The 19,035-nt window shown below is 37.1% G+C and overlaps 1 protein-coding gene across 11 annotated transcripts in view; it reads left to right on the plus strand.

Moving 5' to 3' along the window:
* The window catches only part of egfra (epidermal growth factor receptor a (erythroblastic leukemia viral (v-erb-b) oncogene homolog, avian)), a 94,578-nt gene that overhangs the window by 74,355 nt on the left and 1,188 nt on the right, over positions 1-19,035 (plus strand). For 10 of the 11 annotated variants that reach the window (XM_065269903.2, XM_065269922.2, XM_065269941.2 and 7 more), the window contains 19 exons: positions 1,702-1,828; positions 2,148-2,221; positions 2,588-2,678; positions 4,215-4,411; positions 4,872-5,004; positions 6,631-6,721; positions 6,946-7,103; positions 7,197-7,238; positions 7,884-8,025; positions 8,969-9,091; positions 9,331-9,429; positions 11,370-11,555; positions 12,227-12,382; positions 12,497-12,572; positions 13,305-13,451; positions 14,598-14,695; positions 14,785-14,949; positions 16,941-16,982; positions 18,429-18,522. In XM_065269903.2, coding sequence (XP_065125975.1) covers positions 1,702-1,828; positions 2,148-2,221; positions 2,588-2,678; positions 4,215-4,411; positions 4,872-5,004; positions 6,631-6,721; positions 6,946-7,103; positions 7,197-7,238; positions 7,884-8,025; positions 8,969-9,091; positions 9,331-9,429; positions 11,370-11,555; positions 12,227-12,382; positions 12,497-12,572; positions 13,305-13,451; positions 14,598-14,695; positions 14,785-14,949; positions 16,941-16,982; positions 18,429-18,522 — 2,241 coding nt within the window. The remainder of the gene's footprint in view (positions 1-1,701; positions 1,829-2,147; positions 2,222-2,587; positions 2,679-4,214; positions 4,412-4,871; positions 5,005-6,630; positions 6,722-6,945; positions 7,104-7,196; positions 7,239-7,883; positions 8,026-8,968; positions 9,092-9,330; positions 9,430-11,369; positions 11,556-12,226; positions 12,383-12,496; positions 12,573-13,304; positions 13,452-14,597; positions 14,696-14,784; positions 14,950-16,940; positions 16,983-18,428; positions 18,523-19,035) is intronic. The other variant, XM_065269928.2, reaches the window with a different exon arrangement.

Genomic DNA, 19,035 nt, shown 5'->3' on the forward strand with positions numbered 1-19,035 from the left:
GAAAACACCCTAAATACAACATCGCAAAACTCATAACATGATAAAATACCACAATTGTTTTTAACCCATAATAGATAAATATTGAACAGAACGTGCTGGGTTAAAAATTACCCCATGCTGGGTTAAAAATGACCCAACCATAAATTTTAACCCAGCGGTGTGATCTGTCCAATATGTACCCAACATGGCTTAAAAATAACCCAGCCATTATAATTTTTTTAACAACATCGTTTTACTGCATGTTATTGGTCCATTTCGTAGTTTTCAAATGCGAAAATAAAAATATGAAAATAAAAAACAAGATTATTTGTGCCGTGCCAATTAAACATACATTTTAATGCAAATTTCAGAAAAACACGCATTTCCGTGTGTTTATCTGCTTATTGTAATATAATTAAATTTATATATAATTAAAATGTTTACTATTACCAGCCTGCAGCCTTCTTGTCTTCCCTCAGCTGAAATGATAAAAACAAATAAAAGACTAAATGTGAATAATAGACACAAATAATACATTTATAAGACCAAGGAAAGCTCATTAGATATACCCAAAATGAATTTTATTTCATGTTTGACATCAGACACCACTACATTTTGTGACACATAAACAGTAATATTTCTAATATTATGCTGGTTGTCTGCTTTATTGCATTTCTTTAAAGGGGGCACTTCACAAGACTTTTTTAAGATGTCAAAGAAATCTTGTGTGTCCCCAAAGTACAGATGTGAAGTTCTAGCTCAAAACACAATATAGATTATTTATTAAAGCATGTAAAAATTGACACTTTTGGCCGTTTTTGGGTGTGTCCTTTTAAATGCAAATGAGTTGATCCATACCCTAAATGGCAGTGCCGTGGTTGGAAAGTGCAGATTGGGGTGGTATTATCCCCTTCTGACATCACAAGGGGAGCCAGATTTCAGTGACCTATTTTTCACATGCGTGCAGAGAATGGTTTACAAAAACTAAGTTACTGGGTTGATCTTTTACACATTTTCTAGGTTGATAAAGCACTGTGGACCCAATTATAGCACTTAAATATGGAAAAAGTCACATTTTCATGATATGTCCCCTTTAAAGATGCATAGTTAGGCTTTTGTTATTAAGAACACTTTAATAAAATATTGTTATGAGTAGCAACTCCATCCCTACCCAAAATTTCTCAACTTTTCATGCGGCAACACGTGTCAGCCAATCAGATCGCCTTATGCAAATAACCTAGGCAAAGCCAGCCAATTACGTTTATGGAAGACTGGAGCATGTGTAGGGGCCACTGTGATTGGCTGTTGGCCACGCTTCAGACAAGCCTTCCGTCAAGCGTTAACGCTTTTATCTCGTGTAAATGTACCATTAGAGCAACACACACGAGACACAAGATCGCATAAGTCTTGAATTTAATAAGTGCACATATGGAGAAATAGACAGTCTGTTTGTGGTAATCCAAAGCTATGTCTGCCATTAATGGTATCAATTGAGAACAGACGCGCTCAACTACCTAGTAGTATATGGGTGCGAGTAATAAAGAGCGCGTCTGTTCTCAATGTCATTTAAAAGAGATTTTGGTTTGCTTTTTCATGAATTTGTTAAAACGCATTTGTAAAAACTCGTTTCTGTGTATGATACTGTATGTACTGTACATGATATTGACTGCAAAGCTAGTTTTAAGTTGTGCAGTTAAAGTTAATTTTTTATTTGTTCTCTAGTGTGCAATGGCCTGGGAATGGGACCTCTGACCCATGTCCTGTCAATCAATGCCAGCAACATCGACTCGTTTGAGAACTGCACAAAAATCGACGGAGGTGTTGCAATACTCAGCACGACTTTCGAAGGGTGAGAAGCAGGGCCTTTGCTAAAAGCTCTGTGCCTCTGACTGTAGTTAGCTGTTTTTGAGAATCAAGTAATTACACAATGCTTTGTACCATTCAGTTTTTATTCTCTTTCTAAGATCTTTGTCCCAGAATAGTGCAGAATAGACAAAGACTTCTGCCGAATTATTATTTGAATGACACTTGAATTTCTTTTTGTTCTCTTATCAGTCATTTTTGACAGCAGCTTATAAACAGAACCAAATCTTTTACAATCGATTTCCTGTCATTATGTTAGGAAATTTGGCTTGTGATTTCTTGATCTTTTTTTTTTTTTTTTGCAGTGACCAACATACTAAAACTCCACAAATGGACCCTGCCAAGCTTTCGGTATTCCAAACTGTTAAAGAAATCACTGGTGAGAGAGCTGTGGCTAATTACAAAACATAGGGGTGGTTTTCTGGACAGGGTTAGATTAGGCCTAGACTAAAATAAATATAAGTGTTGTCCAAACTGAAAACAACTTGCACTGACATATCTTAAAATACATCAGTATCCTTTGTGTTGCCTCAAAATGCACACAAGTAATTTTTTAAGAAGGCATGTTTGTTAAAACTAGTTATATTTCCTAATTAAACTAAGGGCAGGTCCTGGCTTAAGCTAATCCATGTCCGTGAAACTACCCCTTAATGTTTAAAACATCCAGTTTGTTGAAACGTAACGCAAAAGTTTTTAGCTTTACTCTCCACAAACTTATAGGTCTTATTCTTTTTCCAACTTAAAGGCTATTTGTTGATTCAGTCGTGGCCTGAAAACATGTCGTCCCTCAGCCCATTTGAAAACCTGGAGGTTGTACGTGGACGAATGAAAACGCAGTAAGCCAACAGTCTTGTGAAGAAACATTTTGAGACTTATATGTGTATATGTGACCCGGTCTGTGAAAACCCAGGGAAAGATTTTTTTTATGATTTACAGAATTCAACATTAAATTATTTTTTAATGCCAAAAACATTCAGTGAAAATAAGTCCATGTCAAAGATTAAAATCAATGATTAAATGCAGTATGATTAAATTTTGTCTTTGACAAAACACCTCTGTATCAGTGATGAGAATTAAAGGATAAGTTCATTTTCTTAAAAAGAAATCCAGATAATTTACTTAACACCATGTCATCCAAAATGTTGATGTCTTTCTTTGTTCAGTAGAGAAGAAATTATGTTTTTTGAGGAAAACATTCCAGGATTTTTCTCATTTTAATGGACTTTAATGGACCCCAATACTTAACAGTTTTAATGTAGTTTCAAAGGACTGTAAACGATCTCAAACGAGGCATAAGGGTGTTATCTAGTGAAACGATTGATATTTTTGGCAAGAAAATAAAAAATATGCACTTTTAAACCACAACTTCTCGTCTTCCTTTGGTCCTGTGACGCACCAGCACGATCTCACGTATTATATCATCACGTCAAGAGGTCACGGATGACGTATAGAAACCACGCCCCAGTGTTTACAAATGTGGAGAAAGAGGACCGTCCGACATTGTTGTATGTGGAATGATACTAATTAATGTCTTCGTGTCGGTTTATTGTTTTAAATGGTCCGCAAATGTGCATTTCATATATTTAACTAGTGACCTTTCGACGTCATTATGCAATAACGTGAGGTCGCGCTGGCTCGTCACACAGCCGGAGGAAGAAGAGAAGTTATGGTTTACAGTGCATATTTTTTTATTAATTTTTTTTTGCCAAAAATGACGTTTTGCTAGATAAGACCCTTATGCCTCGTCTGGGATCGTTCAGAGTCCTTTGAAGCTGCATTGAAACTGCTATTTTAAACTGCATTAAAACTGTTAAGTGTTGGGGTCCATTAAAATGAGAAAAATCCTTGAATGTTTTCCTCAAAAAACTTAATTTCTTCTCGACTGAACAAAGAAAGGCAACCACAGTTTGGGTGTCATGGTGGTGAGTAAATTATCTGGATTTTTTTTAAGAAAATGGACTAATCCTTTAAATCAGTGTCAAGACAAAAACATCAAGTTGTCTTCACTTTAAAGGTTCTTGCTATGTCAGGTAGTACTGTAGTATCTATTGAATTTCACAGTTTTGATAAGTTTATTATTATTATAAAATGTGGAACAAATATTGATATTGAGAACGTAACCCTAAGCTTTTCAATGATAGTGTAAAAATGTCCAAAATTGGATCCAGTTGAATGTTACTGTTATCTATCCACATTTGGTAATGTTCAGAAACACATGTGACCACAGTCATTTTGTAATGTACATTCAAATGAGATCTGATGTGTTTTAGACAAAACTTATGAATCGCTCACTGACTGTCAACTTGATAAAACTATGACCCATTATTAGGGAGCTGCTTTAAAATATTTCCAACCCTCTTCTTCTCTCACAGTGGCGCGTACAGCTTTGCTGTTACCAAAACCTCCATCACATACCTGGGTCTGCAGTCTCTGCAGGAAATCAGTGATGGTGAAGTGGTCATTTCAAAAAACGAGAACCTCTGCTACACCAGCTCTAACTGGAGCCGTCTCTTTAAATCCACATCTCAGAAAGTGAGGGTGTCATCAAATTCTGATGCTGCCTCTTGTGGTAAATAAAATAGATTGAGCTTTTCAAATTTCTTCTTTAAGCATCCTCATGTCGTTTAAAACGTAAGTGCGGGGTCCTATAGACCCAACTTTTTTAATGTTCTTCATTCAGTTCTTTTCAAAACAACTGATCATTAGTGATCAACTCCAAAAAAACGCAAATGAACACCATAAAGGAGTCCATATGACTCACGTGCTGTTCTTCTTTTAAAGTTTTCTGTGTGATAAACAAATTAGAAATGGTTATTTTAAAGCTTTGCAGATGTGGTTACTATGAACAGTGCATTGGAGACAAATTTCAGCATACAAATTTAAAATGACATGAGGGTGAACTCATTCTGAATTATTCTCTTTACTGTTTTAATTTGCTTCTTTTTTTAATGTGCTTGAGGTTAATTTAAACTGTATCTGACCAGGTATATTTGTGTTGTGTCATGTCTAATATTTGTGTTGTGTTACAGCAAATCTAAACCACACATGTGATGAGATGTGCACAGCTGAAGGCTGCTGGGGTCCAGGTCCCACTATGTGCTTTAACTGTAAGAACCACAGTCGTAAAAAACGTTGTGTAATCTCCTGCAACCTGCTTGCTAAGTAAGTGAGCCCTTCAGTTCATCCATATTTTAACAAAATTTTACATGCCAGAGTATTGTCTCTAATTCCAAACATCTTCTGTATATTTTGAATTTATTCGTCCAATGACATGTTAGGTTGAAATTTTATTATACGCTGCCATTGAAAAGCTTGATTTTAATTGGTCGATTGCGACATTCTGTGGTCAATCATTTTTGCGTGATGACTGACACGTGTTGTCCTAGACTTTCAGATTTCCTTCAAATTGAAGATGGGCCTATGAATATAAAAAATATAAAATGACAGAAATGATTAATCTCGAATCTACAATAATAATTTTTTGAGTAAATAAATTAGAGAATGATTAATTCCAGTGACAACTACTATACAGTCATGTGTACCATTAAGGCCCTCATTTTTGTAGATGTGTATCTTGCATTCTGCCATTAAAGGTGGGGTGCACGATCTCTGAAAGCCAATGTTGATATTTGAAATAACCTAAACAACGCCCCTACCCCAATAGAATCTGGACCTTCTTTTGATAGACCCGCCCCACACATACGCAACCCAGGCCACGATGGCCCTGTCCCAAATGGCGCACTTCGTTTGAACTTTCGGTCTTGTGGCCTTAAAATGTGCATATTCGCTTAGTGTACGAGTCCGTAGGGTGTCCCACCTGTTATTTTTACACTCTGAAGTGTGCTCATCAGCGCCCCCTTTGCAACCTTGATGCCAATGTTGGTTAGTAGACACGGCCTTTACTGCTGATTGGCTACAAGTGTGTTTTGGTACTTGGCCCCACTCCCTTTTCCAAAGTGCTTTTCAAAAATCATACACCCCGCCTTTAAAAATTTAAGTAACGTAGAACAGTATTAAATAGCATTCAAATAGCATAGCTGTATCCCCTTCAACAATCAAAATAATATTATTTTAAGAGCTAACACCCTTACTGCTCAATGTCAGCTGTGCTTTTATTCCAGTAAAGCCTTTTTCACACAGAGATTATAGAAAATACACGAAAATGCGTCCAGGATTTGTCTGGGATCGTTTGATTTGTGGCTCATTTACAGTTCCAATAATTTTACGTAATCTGTGCATGCATTTACACACATACCGTAAATATACCGTAAAGACACGTGATATATTTTTTCCACAGCGTCTTAAGTTTGCTAATTGTCCTGGATTTCTTTATACCAGGCGCATGCATTTTGGTTTATAAAAAGATCATAAGGAGCTTGTGATATGCTGCTCTGTCATGTTGGTAAATGATTTTAAACCCTGATCTCTGCTTCAGTCCAATTTGCCGACATTTCTCGACGTGAAGGTTGATATGCGTTCAAATCCCTTTGTCAAAGAGCTGAACTATAACTTCTGGTTGCAATGACCTCACTACGGCATGCCTCTTACGGCTTTGTTTTTGTGTCTTGTTCAAACAGAATGCTTTCCATGCAACGTTACTAGGTCCGCTTTACGGGAGCGATCCCAGAATATTTACGGGATGTTTTTGTGTTTACACAGAACCCTCTCTTGCCAATTTTACAGAAAATTTCTGGAACCTAAGTGCTGTGTGAATGAGGTTTAATTATTTGGTTATGTCAAGGATAAATTTTAGACTACATTGACTACCATGCTTCTCTGTCTCTCCAGTGAGCCGCGAGAATATGAGGTCAATAAAACATGCGTTGAGTGTGATCCTGAGTGTCTGCTAATGAATGAGACGTTGACCTGCACTGGACCTGTAAGTCTCACTGCCAACATCACTGAAATATCTCAGTCCTTTAGTGCCAGCATCATGCTTTGCTAGACATCAAGATGTTTACTGTTAGTAAAAAGCTGATGGATGCACAAAGGTCTCTTAAATGAGTGTGTCATGCCTCAATAGTGTCATAAAATATATACTATTAAAATCACACCACTTTATAAATGTGAGGAAATGTTATTTAATTGTCATCTTTCATCCAGGGACCTGACAGTTGTACAGCGTGTGCAAACTACAAAGACGGACCGCACTGCGTACCGCGTTGCCCGCAAGGCGTACCAGGAGAGAAAGACACACTCATTTGGAAATATGCTGACAAGATGCAAGTATGCCAGCCCTGTCATGTGAACTGCACCCAAGGGTGAGGGAGATCGTAAATGATGCTTTCATCTTAATGTAATGGAGTTGTCATTTATTGTGTAATGGACTGATGAATTTATGCATTGCTTTACAGATGTACTGGGCCTGATCTGACAGACTGCAAAGATTTAAAAAGGTGAAAAGTGAATTATTCCCATAATGCTTTGGGGGTTTTGATATAAAAAAACAGTGCAGCTATTTTTATGCTTATAGATGCATCTGGACGGAACTTAACTAAACGGTCTCTGTTTGTTTAAAGGGACACTTCACTTTTTTTGAAAATATGCTCATTTTCCAGCTCCCCTAGAGTTAAACATTTGATTTTCACCATTTTGGAATCCATTCAGCCGATCTCTGGGTCTGGCGGTACCAATTTTAGCATAGCTTAGCACAATCCATTGAATCTGATTAGACCATTAGCATTGCACAAAAAATAACCAAAGAGTTTCGATATTTTTTCTATTTAAAACTTGACTCTTCTGTATTACATTGTGTACTAAGACAGACGGAAAATTAAAAGTTGTGATTTTCTAGGCAGATATGGCTTGGAACTATACTCTCATTCTTGTATTCATCAGAATAAAGACATTTTTTAGGTTTGTTACAACATGAGAGTGAGTAAATGATGAAAGAATTTTCATTTTTGGATATATATTTACTGGAGAAAATACAACAGACATCTCTAAATAACTTGTCTTATTGTAGCAGGAAAAACATTTTGATCTGTTTATATGAGAGATCCATCCTTTTTCCTAACTCAGTAATGTGCATTTGTCTGTAGTTCGGGATTGTCCATGATTGCCGCTGGTGTAGTTGGAGGTCTGCTGGCTGTTGTTATCCTGGGATTAGGAGTAACTGTTGTTGTGCGCAGACGCCATATCAGGAGGAAGAGAACTTTACGCCGACTTTTGCAAGAAAGAGAGGTCAGACTACAGTATAAGATGTCCTACAATGCACAAATAGTCATCTTACAAGTTGCCTACTTACAGTAAATGATCCCAATTATACCCATAGGTAATGGACCTGTTTATATTTAAGGAAAACACCACAGTTTTTAAATATTTGTGTTTTTACATCAACTTGGAGAAATTAATACATAACTATAATTTTCAATGCGTGCATCTTTGTACAGCGCCTTGTGAATGTGTTAGCATTTAGCCTAGCCCCATTTATTCCTATGGCTCCAAACAGGGATGAATTTAGAAGCCACCAAACACTTCCATGTTTTCCCTATTTAAAAAATGTTACATGAGTAAGTATGGTGGCACAAAATAATACTTTAGTTTGGAGCCATATGAATGAATGGGGCTAGGCTAAATGCTAACACATTCGAGAAGCGCTGTAGAAAGATTAAAAGTGCACGCATTGAAAAAAGATAGGTATGTATTAATTCATCTAAGTTGAGGTAAGAACATACAACAGTTTGAAATATGGTGGTGTTTTCCTTTAACTAAATGATAACTATAAGAAAGCTGAGGTGGGCCATTTATTCAACTCACTTTCCTATCTCAGCTTAATACTGTATGCAGAGAAAGCTCAAAGTAAGGCACTAAAAACTTTTTTAAAAGCACTCTAACATAGCAACCATGAGCATGAATTGGGATGACTATTTGTTTGTCTGATCAATAACCAATTAGTATTTCTGTAATTCCGTTTGCCAGTGGCCCTTTACGTATTTCAGCTTTACCCCAAGTTAACCAAATGACATCAAGGCTGTAAAGAATGTTTACAGTTGTAGTGTCTAGAGTAAATTGTGATTGAAATCAGTCATCCGTGTGCTCCATGTCAGCCTGTGCTCATCAAGGACAGGATGTGTGTTTAAATGCGGAGGGGTGATTTCCTGAGAAAGCGTATTTGTGTCTACAGCTCGTGGAGCCTCTGACCCCCAGTGGAGAAGCTCCTAACCAGGCCTTGCTGCGCATCCTCAAAGAGACGGAGTTTAAGAAGATCAAAGTGCTTGGGTCCGGAGCCTTCGGGACTGTGTATAAGGTGACTAACATCTCCCTAACATTGAATATGTAAATAAATAGAAGAACACTGATACGCTTGCTCTTCCTGTTTCACCTTTAGATGTAATTCTAATCTTTCTCCACACTGCATGCTTAATGGGTTATGGCAGTGTTGATCTGTAGAAGTATCATAATCCTTATGTCTTTATCTTAAGCTGAGCCAACTAGTCAGTGTGATACTCTAGCAGATGCATGACAAAAATGCATCTCTTCCTGCAGGGCTTGTGGGTTCCAGAGGGAGAGAATGTGAAGATCCCTGTTGCCATTAAGGTCTTGCGAGAGGCCACGTCTCCTAAAGCAAACAAAGAGATCTTGGACGTGAGTATTAGAATCTGAGCTGAGTCAGGATGTTGAAGTCCCATTTGACGATATTCCAGTTAAAGGGATAGTTCACCCAAAAATGAAAATAATGTCATTAATGACTCACCCTCATGTCGTTACAAACTCGTAAGACCTCCGTTCATCTTTGGTAACACAGTTTAAGATGTTTTAGATTAAGTCAGAGAGCTTTCTGACCCTCCATTGAAAATCTATTTACGGTATACTGTCCATGTCCAGAAATGTTATAAAAACATCATCAAAGTAGTCCATGTGACATCCCTCAGACTGTAAATGAAGCTCGGGCGCAAAAAAAGCTGGGGCTCACCAGATAACACGTCAGCAGTGTCGTACGTCAGCAGCGTCACTGAATAAAGTTGTCATTTTTGTTATTTTTGGACCAAAATGTATTTTTGATGCTTCAACAAATTCTAACTGACCCACTGAAGTCACACTGATGTACTTTGATGATGTTTTTATTACCTTTCTGGACATGAACAGTATACCGTACATAGATTTTCAATGAAGGGTCAACAAGCTCTTGGAGTAAATCTAAACATCTTAAACTGTTTTTTTGAAAATGAACGGAGGTCTTCTGAGTTTGGAACGACATGAGGGTGAGTCATTAATGATATTGTTTTCATTTTTGGGTGAACTATCCCTTTAATACAACAGATATTTAAAGGGATAGTTCACCCCAAAATGAAAATTCTGTCATCATTTACTCATGTTACAAACCTGCATAAAGTTCTTTGTTCTGATGAACACTAAGGAAGATATTTTAAGGGAATGTTTGTAACCAAACCAATTCCTACTATGGAAGTCAATGGGGCCTCTGATTGGTTTTGTTCCAAACATTCCTTAAAATATCTTCCTTCGTGTCCATCAGAACAAAGAAATTTAAACAGCTTTATAAAAACATGAGAGTGAGTAAATGATGACAACGTTTTCATTTTTGGTTGAACTATCCTATTAAAACCTATTTTTATGATTTATAAGCTCAAGATTTGTGTATGCATGAAAAATCTTATTTTCTTTGCTGTTTTTTGTGTTGCCTGAATCCTACATAAGCTGCTTGAGCCGAAAAACATTTCAGTTGCTTAAAGGGTGAAGTTTGTAATATCAGCGGCGCTAGTCCCACCAAACAATGTTTTGACAGCACCACAGGCTGCTCTGTTTGAGGGGACGTCAGGTCAAGAATAGCTCAATCATGATTGTCCCTGCTGATTAAACTTGGATTAAAAAAATAATTTAACATCCAAATTACACAACTTTCCAGACAGGAAAGTTTCTTTAGACAAGTTAAGATAATGATGTGTGTAGTCTGTACTACATACTGTAACATTTGAGTTAAACTACAATCAGAGTCCCATCGGTTGGGATGTGAGTTGATATGAAACAGAAAGCATAAAAACGGTCTTGAAATTCCTGCTTATTTTATCAGCCTAAAGGGAGAAAGGTCTTCTTCGCTGTTACAAACACAAAGCATGTTATTTCCTCTAATATTCTCTTTGATTGTGAGCATGTGGTCGAGCAAGGTCTGTTTCTCAAGGTCACTTTAAAGATAACTCATCTACTACTCATCTGTAGTATGTAAACATGCAACATAACCAATGCAACATAAAGTAGATCTGCACTATTCTGTTAATATTATAAAGCGACATCAGGGTTTGGTTGGATTTCTCATTCTTTGAAAGAACATTGTTGATGTTGGCAGTTTTAACTTGGCTAGAACGAGTCCAATAGGGGTTTGATTGTTATGTTATTGCTAGGTTTTGATTTTCTTTCTGTACTTCTCCTCTGTATTCCAGCCTTTTTTCTCTTTAGATATTTTTTTAATGTGTTTGAAGCCCCAAGTTTGTTAGTTTTACATTGGTAGGGACTGTCAAATAGTTTGGCAGTGTTGCATTGATGCTTAACTCATCTGACCTCATCTGTAGGAAGCCTATGTGATGGCCAGCGTCGAGCATCCTCACGTGTGTCGCCTGCTCGGCATCTGTCTTACCTCCACAGTCCAGCTCATCACCCAGCTGATGCCGTACGGCTGTTTGCTGGACTACGTCAGAGAAAACAAGGACAACATCGGCTCGCAACACCTGCTCAACTGGTGTGTGCAGATTGCTAAGGTAAATAGATTGTATGTTGTATTGTCTTGAATTGAAACGCATCCCTTATGGTAGTCAATGAATCATTTCATTCCAAACCACACAGTTCACTGATGATGAATAATGACGGTTTTATTAAATGGAAATGATGTCATTATTTACTTACCCTCATGTTGATTTAGACCCGGATGCTGTTATAAATTTCAGTCAGGAATTAGCATGGTCAAATTCATAATTAACCATTTGCAAAACAAGGCAGGAAGGCAATAGAAGAGTTTTTAATGGATTTTATGCCTATCTAGGTTAACTTAAAATAGTAATAATGCTTTGAGGAAATGCTCACATTTTTTTTAAATATATGTTTATATCATGTCAGATGGTCATTCAAGCTATGAAGGTTTTTATTGAAGCAAAGAATATTATTACAGAATTGTCAATTTGCTGATGTACTAATTCTGTCACTTTTTGTCCCATAACAGTGATTTTCTTTATTTACTCCTAATGATCCATGTCATGTTTTTCATTATCATTGTCCTAACAGTGCAATACACCTAGTAGCTATTTTAAGAAATACTCAGTTTCACAAGCTTTTGAGATGACTTGTGAACATAATATCGAATCTGTTATTACTAAGTTTATGCTCTTCCTCAACTCATGCCTACTAAACTCTTAATTGTCTCTCTTTTTATTAGGGAATGAACTATTTAGAAGAGCGCCATCTTGTGCATAGGGACCTGGCAGCCCGTAATGTTCTGGTGAAGACCCCTCAACATGTGAAGATCACTGATTTTGGCTTGGCCAAGCTGTTAAATGCAGATGAGAAGGAATATCACGCAGATGGTGGAAAGGTTCGTAGTTGTTGTTTTTGTCTAGTGTGGATCTTCATGAAGATTGGTATTACTAGATAGATTGAAGATATTTATGTTTTATCTTTGTATGATTTTATGTCTATTCCTCACCAGGTGCCAATTAAATGGATGGCACTTGAATCCATTCTACACAGGACATATACCCACCAGAGTGACGTCTGGAGCTTTGGTAAGTAATGTATTTTGGATTTGTGCATGTAGTACTGATTTCATTCAATTCAACAGGATATTTTACTGGAAGTTAAGTTATCTGGATTGTGAAAGTACGTGTTAGTAATACTAGAGTGAAGCCAGGAGGTTAAACATTGTTTTCTTTGGATTAATGTGCAATAATGAATTGCGCACAATAAGACCAAAAATATGCATTTATAAAGGAAATGTGTCATTTTTGGTTTCATGTGGACTTTAAAGGCAAAACTCACCCAAAAATTTAACTTTTGTTATCATTTGCTCACCCTCATGTTTTTTATGACCTGTATGAATTTTTTTCTGATAAACACAAAAGAAGAAATTTTGATAAATGGTGATCAGCACACAGCTGGTGGAAACCATTGACTTCCATAGTAGGAAAAACTATGGACTTTTTGTGATAAATGATGATGAAGCTATTTTGATAAAATAGTAGATGGTCCCCATTGAATACCATAGGATTTGTTTTTCCTACAAGGGAAGTCAATAGTTTCCACCAGCTGTGTGCTTATCATCATTTATCAAAATTTCTTCTTTTGTGTACATCAGAAAAAAGAAATGTATACAGGCCTAAAACAACATGAGGGGGAGTAATTTAAGACAAAATTTTCATTTATGGGTGAACTATCCCTTTAATGCCTTTATTTTAAAGCAGAGGTTCTCCTTATTGAAAAAGCATATGAAATTTTCATCGTCTAATACTTGACTGTAGGTGTGACAGTCTGGGAGCTGATGACTTTTGGAACAAAGCCCTATGATGGTATTCCTGCTAGTGAGATTGCAGAAGTGCTGGAGAAAGGAGAAAGACTTCCACAGCCTCCAATCTGCACCATTGATGTCTACATGATCATGGTGAAATGTAAGAATGCAAACATCTCTCAAACCAACACACACACACACACACACACACACACACACACACACACACACACACACACACACACACACACACACACACACATAGTGTCCTTTTTCATTCCTCAATAATCACCTTCACGCATGAAACCCATTAAATTGCTGTAAAACTTGAACCGCGCCTGTTATTCACATTAGCAGAGGCTTTGTGTGTTTTGTGCTTGCTACTGTACCACCATGCTACTTTTTTGAGGGGCGCCTGTGGCAGCGTAGCTCATTTGGAGGCTTAGGCAAGATAAGACATGACTAAAGTAAATATTTAATTGGTCTTATAAGTGTATAGAAGTTTATATTGGGTAATTTAGGGGTTAGTTTCCCAGACAAGATTTAGATTAATCTAGGACTAGGTCTTAGTAAGTTTAGGACATTTAAAAAAAATGTATGATTTGCATTTTGAGACAAAACAATGGCACTGATGTATGTTAAGATATGTCAGTGCAATATATTTTTAAATTGAGCCATGTCAAACATGCATTTTAGTCTGTGACTAGGATAAGCCCTGTGCGGGAAACTGTCTTTAGTGTTTTAGACTTTGGGAAATGTAAAAGGGATACAGATTTGAATCCAAATGAAAACTTCTTTGGCATCATCCTCTTTAGCATAACCCTTAAAGGGCTCCTGTTATACAAAATCCACTTTTACAAAGTGTTTGAACATAAATATGTATGACAAAAAAACTATTAACCCCTTCTTTTGTAATTCCCATTAAATCAGGGCAGTCTCATTAGACATGCTGTTTTGATTCTCTTAGCAAAGCCCCGCCCACGGCCTCTGACTGACAGTCCTGTTTTACCATAGTTTCTGCACTTTGTGAGCTTTTTTCTGTGCTTCTTTGCCAAATCAGATCTATTTTAACCAAAGCATCTCTTTGAGTAAGGGAGCGAAGAGCAATCGCTCATTTGCATTTAAAGGTACACACACACACAAAACAGTGCGTTTTTGCTCCCACCCAAATAAGGGCATTTTGGATATGCTATAATACATTATCTGTGGGGTATTTTGAGCACAGACACATTCTGTACACACCTGAGACGTATATTACATAGTAAAGATGGGCATAATATGTACCCTTTAATATGATTGAATTCAGGCTGGATGATCGATGCAGAAAGCAGACCTCGCTTCAGGGAGCTCATCGCAGAGTTCTCCAAAATGGCACGTGACCCCTCGCGCTATCTTGTCATTCAGGTAAGAGAAGGACAGGCTTTTTCAGCTAATGCACAGACTGTATTTTTGAAAGTCATCACCTCACATTTGATCCTTGATGTTTTGCTCAGGGTGATGATAGGATGCACTTACCCAGTCCTTCTGACACGAAGATCTACCGCAGTCAAGTGAGCGGAGATCTGGATGAAGCTCTGGATGTAGACAAGTACTTAATGCCCAGTCACAGTTTCTTCAGCAGCCCGAGCACCTCTCGCACACAGCTCCTACAATCTGTGGTAATACACTTACCTTACATTTCTCACATTTTGGAAAATTGTAAAGTTATAAAAAGAAGTATATTTGTGATCAAATAGAAATAATTAAGCATATGTTCACCTGATAATGCAATTCTATATTGGGCCTCGTATTTGTGCTTTAGATAATCAATGTTCTGTTTTCCAAAATATTTCATGTGAAAATGTTAACACAATCTTCTTGACAATAGGAATGTAATACAGTAAAGTGACATCATCAAATCAATAAAGTATTAGTAAATTTTCTTAAAAAAAAAAAAAATCTAGATAATTTACTCACCACCATGTCATCCAAAATGTTGATGTCTTTCTTTGTTCAGTCGAGAAGAAATTATGTTTTTTTTTTAGGAAAACATTTCAAGATTTTTCTCATTTTAATGGACACCAACACTTAACAGTTTTAATGCAGTTAAAAATGGCATTTTTATTTTTCTTGCCAAAAATAACAATCATTTTGCTCGATAAGACCCTTATGTCTCGTTTGGGATTGTTTAGAGTCCTTTGAAACTGCAATTTAAAACGGTTAGGTGTTGGGGTCCATTAAAATGAGAAAAATCCTGGAATGTTTTCTTCAAAAAACATAATTTCTTTTCGACTGAACAAAGAAAGACATCAACATTCTGGATGACATGGTGGTGAGTAAATTTTCTGGATTTTTCTTAAGAAATGGACTAATCCTTTAAATACCTTTCAGTGTATCACAATCATTTCACCTAAACTCGTAACAATAAAAGGAAAATGCAGAATGTACCGTTTTTATCAGATCTGTATATAAACAGCTAGTTTTTACAAATACAAACAGAAAAGAATATGAAAGCATATACAGTTTATTACAAACAATTGAGTACTTAACACTCAGCCAATCATAATACATCTGTCATAGTTGATAAACAAACTGCGGTAACAGCTTTTACTCAAAGACAGGAAGTTCACATTGCAGAGGCGTATCTACCTGGCCTGATTTTCTTCTTGCTCTCCTTTGCCCATTTCCTGTTCCCTCTATCTTTCCATATCTTCCTCCTCTCCCCCACTTCCTCCCAGCTGCCTCCTGATTAATGACCGTTCCACTGTGAAATGCGAGCGCGTCTAAGTGGACTCTCCGGGCCTGAGTACGCTGAGCTTTTCCTGGCCTCGCGCCTGCCGCTAAGTGCGTGCGGGGCTCGTTCAACCTTTCAAGTCCGATTGCTTTCACGGGCAAAACTTGTTGAAATGGGTTTTTGGCAGAACTAAGGCCTTGAGCTCCAACGGAGTCTTATGTAACATTGTCATTGAGGCATAGCCATTTAAGGCTGCAGCCTCTCTGACAGATGGCAGTCTATTTAGCTTTTGTTTCTTTTTGTCTTTTCTTGTGTTTTTAGAAAGTGTTGTTTGGACGCTCTACTGGCTGGGTTTTGTTTTGGTACAGAGACCTCTGGGGAGCTTGGTTCTTTGTTCTCATAACTTGTACAAACCTGTTTTGTGCAAGCAGTGTTGAATACTTTGCTTTGTGTAGTTCTGGGTTATTATCTTCACAATTGAATTATCGTGTCAATTAAATGGCAAAAGTTAGTACTACATTCACTTTAAGAATTAGGTTTGCATTTATGTATATGGCAGATCAGTACATGCAGATGCATTTTATCAGTACATGCATTCCCTGGGAATCGGACCCATGACCTTTGGAATTCCTAACACCATGATCTAACAGCTGAGTTAGATGAGCATTACAATGCAAGATCAGTCGTGACCCTGCCTGTGAAAATAAAGTAAAGAGCATTCTGTGAAAATATAACATTGATATCTTAAATACATACTGAGTAAGGCCAGTTTGAAATCAATGTGAAATCAAACTGATGCTCCTAATCTTATAATTAGATTATGAGACCGTTTGGATTTCACAGACAAGGGTCACAGATACTGATATCTTTTAGCTGTGATAATTGAACTAACCAACACAGCTTAATAACCGCATGACTATTTTTGTATTGTTTCAGAGTCTCAACAGCAGCATTGGAAACTGTCAGAGCAGAAACGGGGTAAGTTACTTAGACTACGGTTTTCCACATTACCCTACACTTTAACAACATAGTGAAAAGATTTGGAGGTTACAATATATAGTTATATGTAAATTTAAAACAATGCTTGTTTCAGCTGTTATTTTTAACTTTTTTCAAGTTTTTATTTTACCTTATCCATGCCCCTGGTTTCACAGACAAGGCTTAAATCCCCCCAACCTAGAAAATGTATTTTTAAATGTGCTTCCAGCAGAAAATGAGTCGCCAGTGTGTGTGCAGAAACTTCCTGTTATTATACAAATCCATCTATTCTTCTTGGTGTAATCTCCTTTTAACAACAACAGTCACACAAAACGAGCTGTTGGGGATTCCCTATCAATGTGATGTCACATTGATGTTTTGATGTAGTCCAAAGCACATGTGTAAGCCAGTGGCGGCTCGTCCGAGGGACGCAAATTCAAAATAAGTGTTCTGAGTGTCATGTGCGTTGCTTGTGTTTTCAAAATATGTGTTTGTTGCGTCATGTGAACCATGTGCATCCCGTGTTTTGTCAAAATAAGTGCCTGCTGCACACGCGTCAAAACTGTTTATGATAAAAGAGACGCTCGCGTTCACAAAATACACGCAAGACACTCCCTTAACAGTAAACTCTGATTACACATGAGATTATACGAGTATCTGGCAAACGCGAGCGTCTCTTTTATCATAAACCCTTTAGACGCATCTGCAGCAGGCACTTATTTTGACAAGACACGTGATGCACATAGGATCACTCGACGCACAGAACACATATTTTGAAATGACGAACCACACACACAACGGGCTACATACATGTTGCGATGAAATTCGCATCAAGCGCCCTCGAAAAAAGAAGTCACCGGCCACCACTGGTGTAAGCACTCTGGTGCCAGATGCTCGTGGATGTTTTAAAGATCATTCTGCATCTGATCTCTATCAAAAGTCCTTCACAAACATGGAATTATCTCAACTTTTTGCTCAAAATTTGGTGTTTTTGATGAAACCTACACATTTTTGAGAGGTTAATAAAAAAGAATACATGAAGGTAGGATGAAATGGATTTTTTGTTTGAAAGCAGAGGGTCTGTACTTTTATTTCATATATTGTGCGTTTATATATTTTAAAAGGAGCATTTTCTGGAAGGCATTAAACTTTTGTGAAAATCCTGAAAAATGCTGGCGGCGAAAGAGTTAATTTATCTAAGGCCTAGTCCTGGCCTTAGCTAAGCCCTGTCTGTAAAACCAAGCCCTAGTTAGGTACATATATACATTTTGCAGACACCTATCTGCATTTTCCAACCTATAGCAGTGCATTCTAGACATACTTTACAGTTTATCAGTTTGTATGTCCCCTGAGAGTCAAACCAATGAAATTGGCATTGTTACCATTTGAATCTGGTTTTAAGGGGACTGAAGTAGATTTAACCCTGTTTACACTTTCACTTTTCAGAATGGCACTCCGGCAAGAGAGAACAGCCTGGTCCTGCGCTACATCCCAGACCCGACAGAACAGTTTCTGGAGGAAGACTTTCAGCCTGCTCCAGGTTGGTTTGGTACAAGGACAGATTAGATGTTTTTGTTTGTTTGTTTGTTTTTTTAGACTAGAAGTATTTCAAATGTACAAATAGAAAGATGAAAAACAGAGAAATGTTGTGGTGAAATGATAGCCTCTGTTGGTCAGTATTGGTACTACATTCTTGTGGTATACAGTGGATGTGTACACTTAAAGGTATAGTTCACCCCATATGATTATTTTATGATAATTTTCTTAAACGTATGTAGTAAACCTTCTATTAAAGCTTTCAAATTTTCTTCAAGCTTTTATGCAAAAGCATAAAAATTTAACTTAACCCTATCATAATAAGCTACAAGACACAAAGACCCATAAGGAAGGCATACAGTAATTGCGTAATTTGTTTTTGTCATATTGAAAATAATATATTGAACAGTCATAAAGCATCATAAGATGATGACAAAATTTCAGTTTTGGATAAACTATTTTTTTCCCTTATTCTGAACCTACCCTCAAGGTAGGTTTTAAGTAATTGCTAATCTAA

The sequence above is a fragment of the Paramisgurnus dabryanus genome, chromosome 6 (assembly GCF_030506205.2).
Source record: "Paramisgurnus dabryanus chromosome 6, PD_genome_1.1, whole genome shotgun sequence".
Taxonomy (NCBI): Eukaryota; Metazoa; Chordata; class Actinopteri; order Cypriniformes; family Cobitidae; genus Paramisgurnus; species Paramisgurnus dabryanus.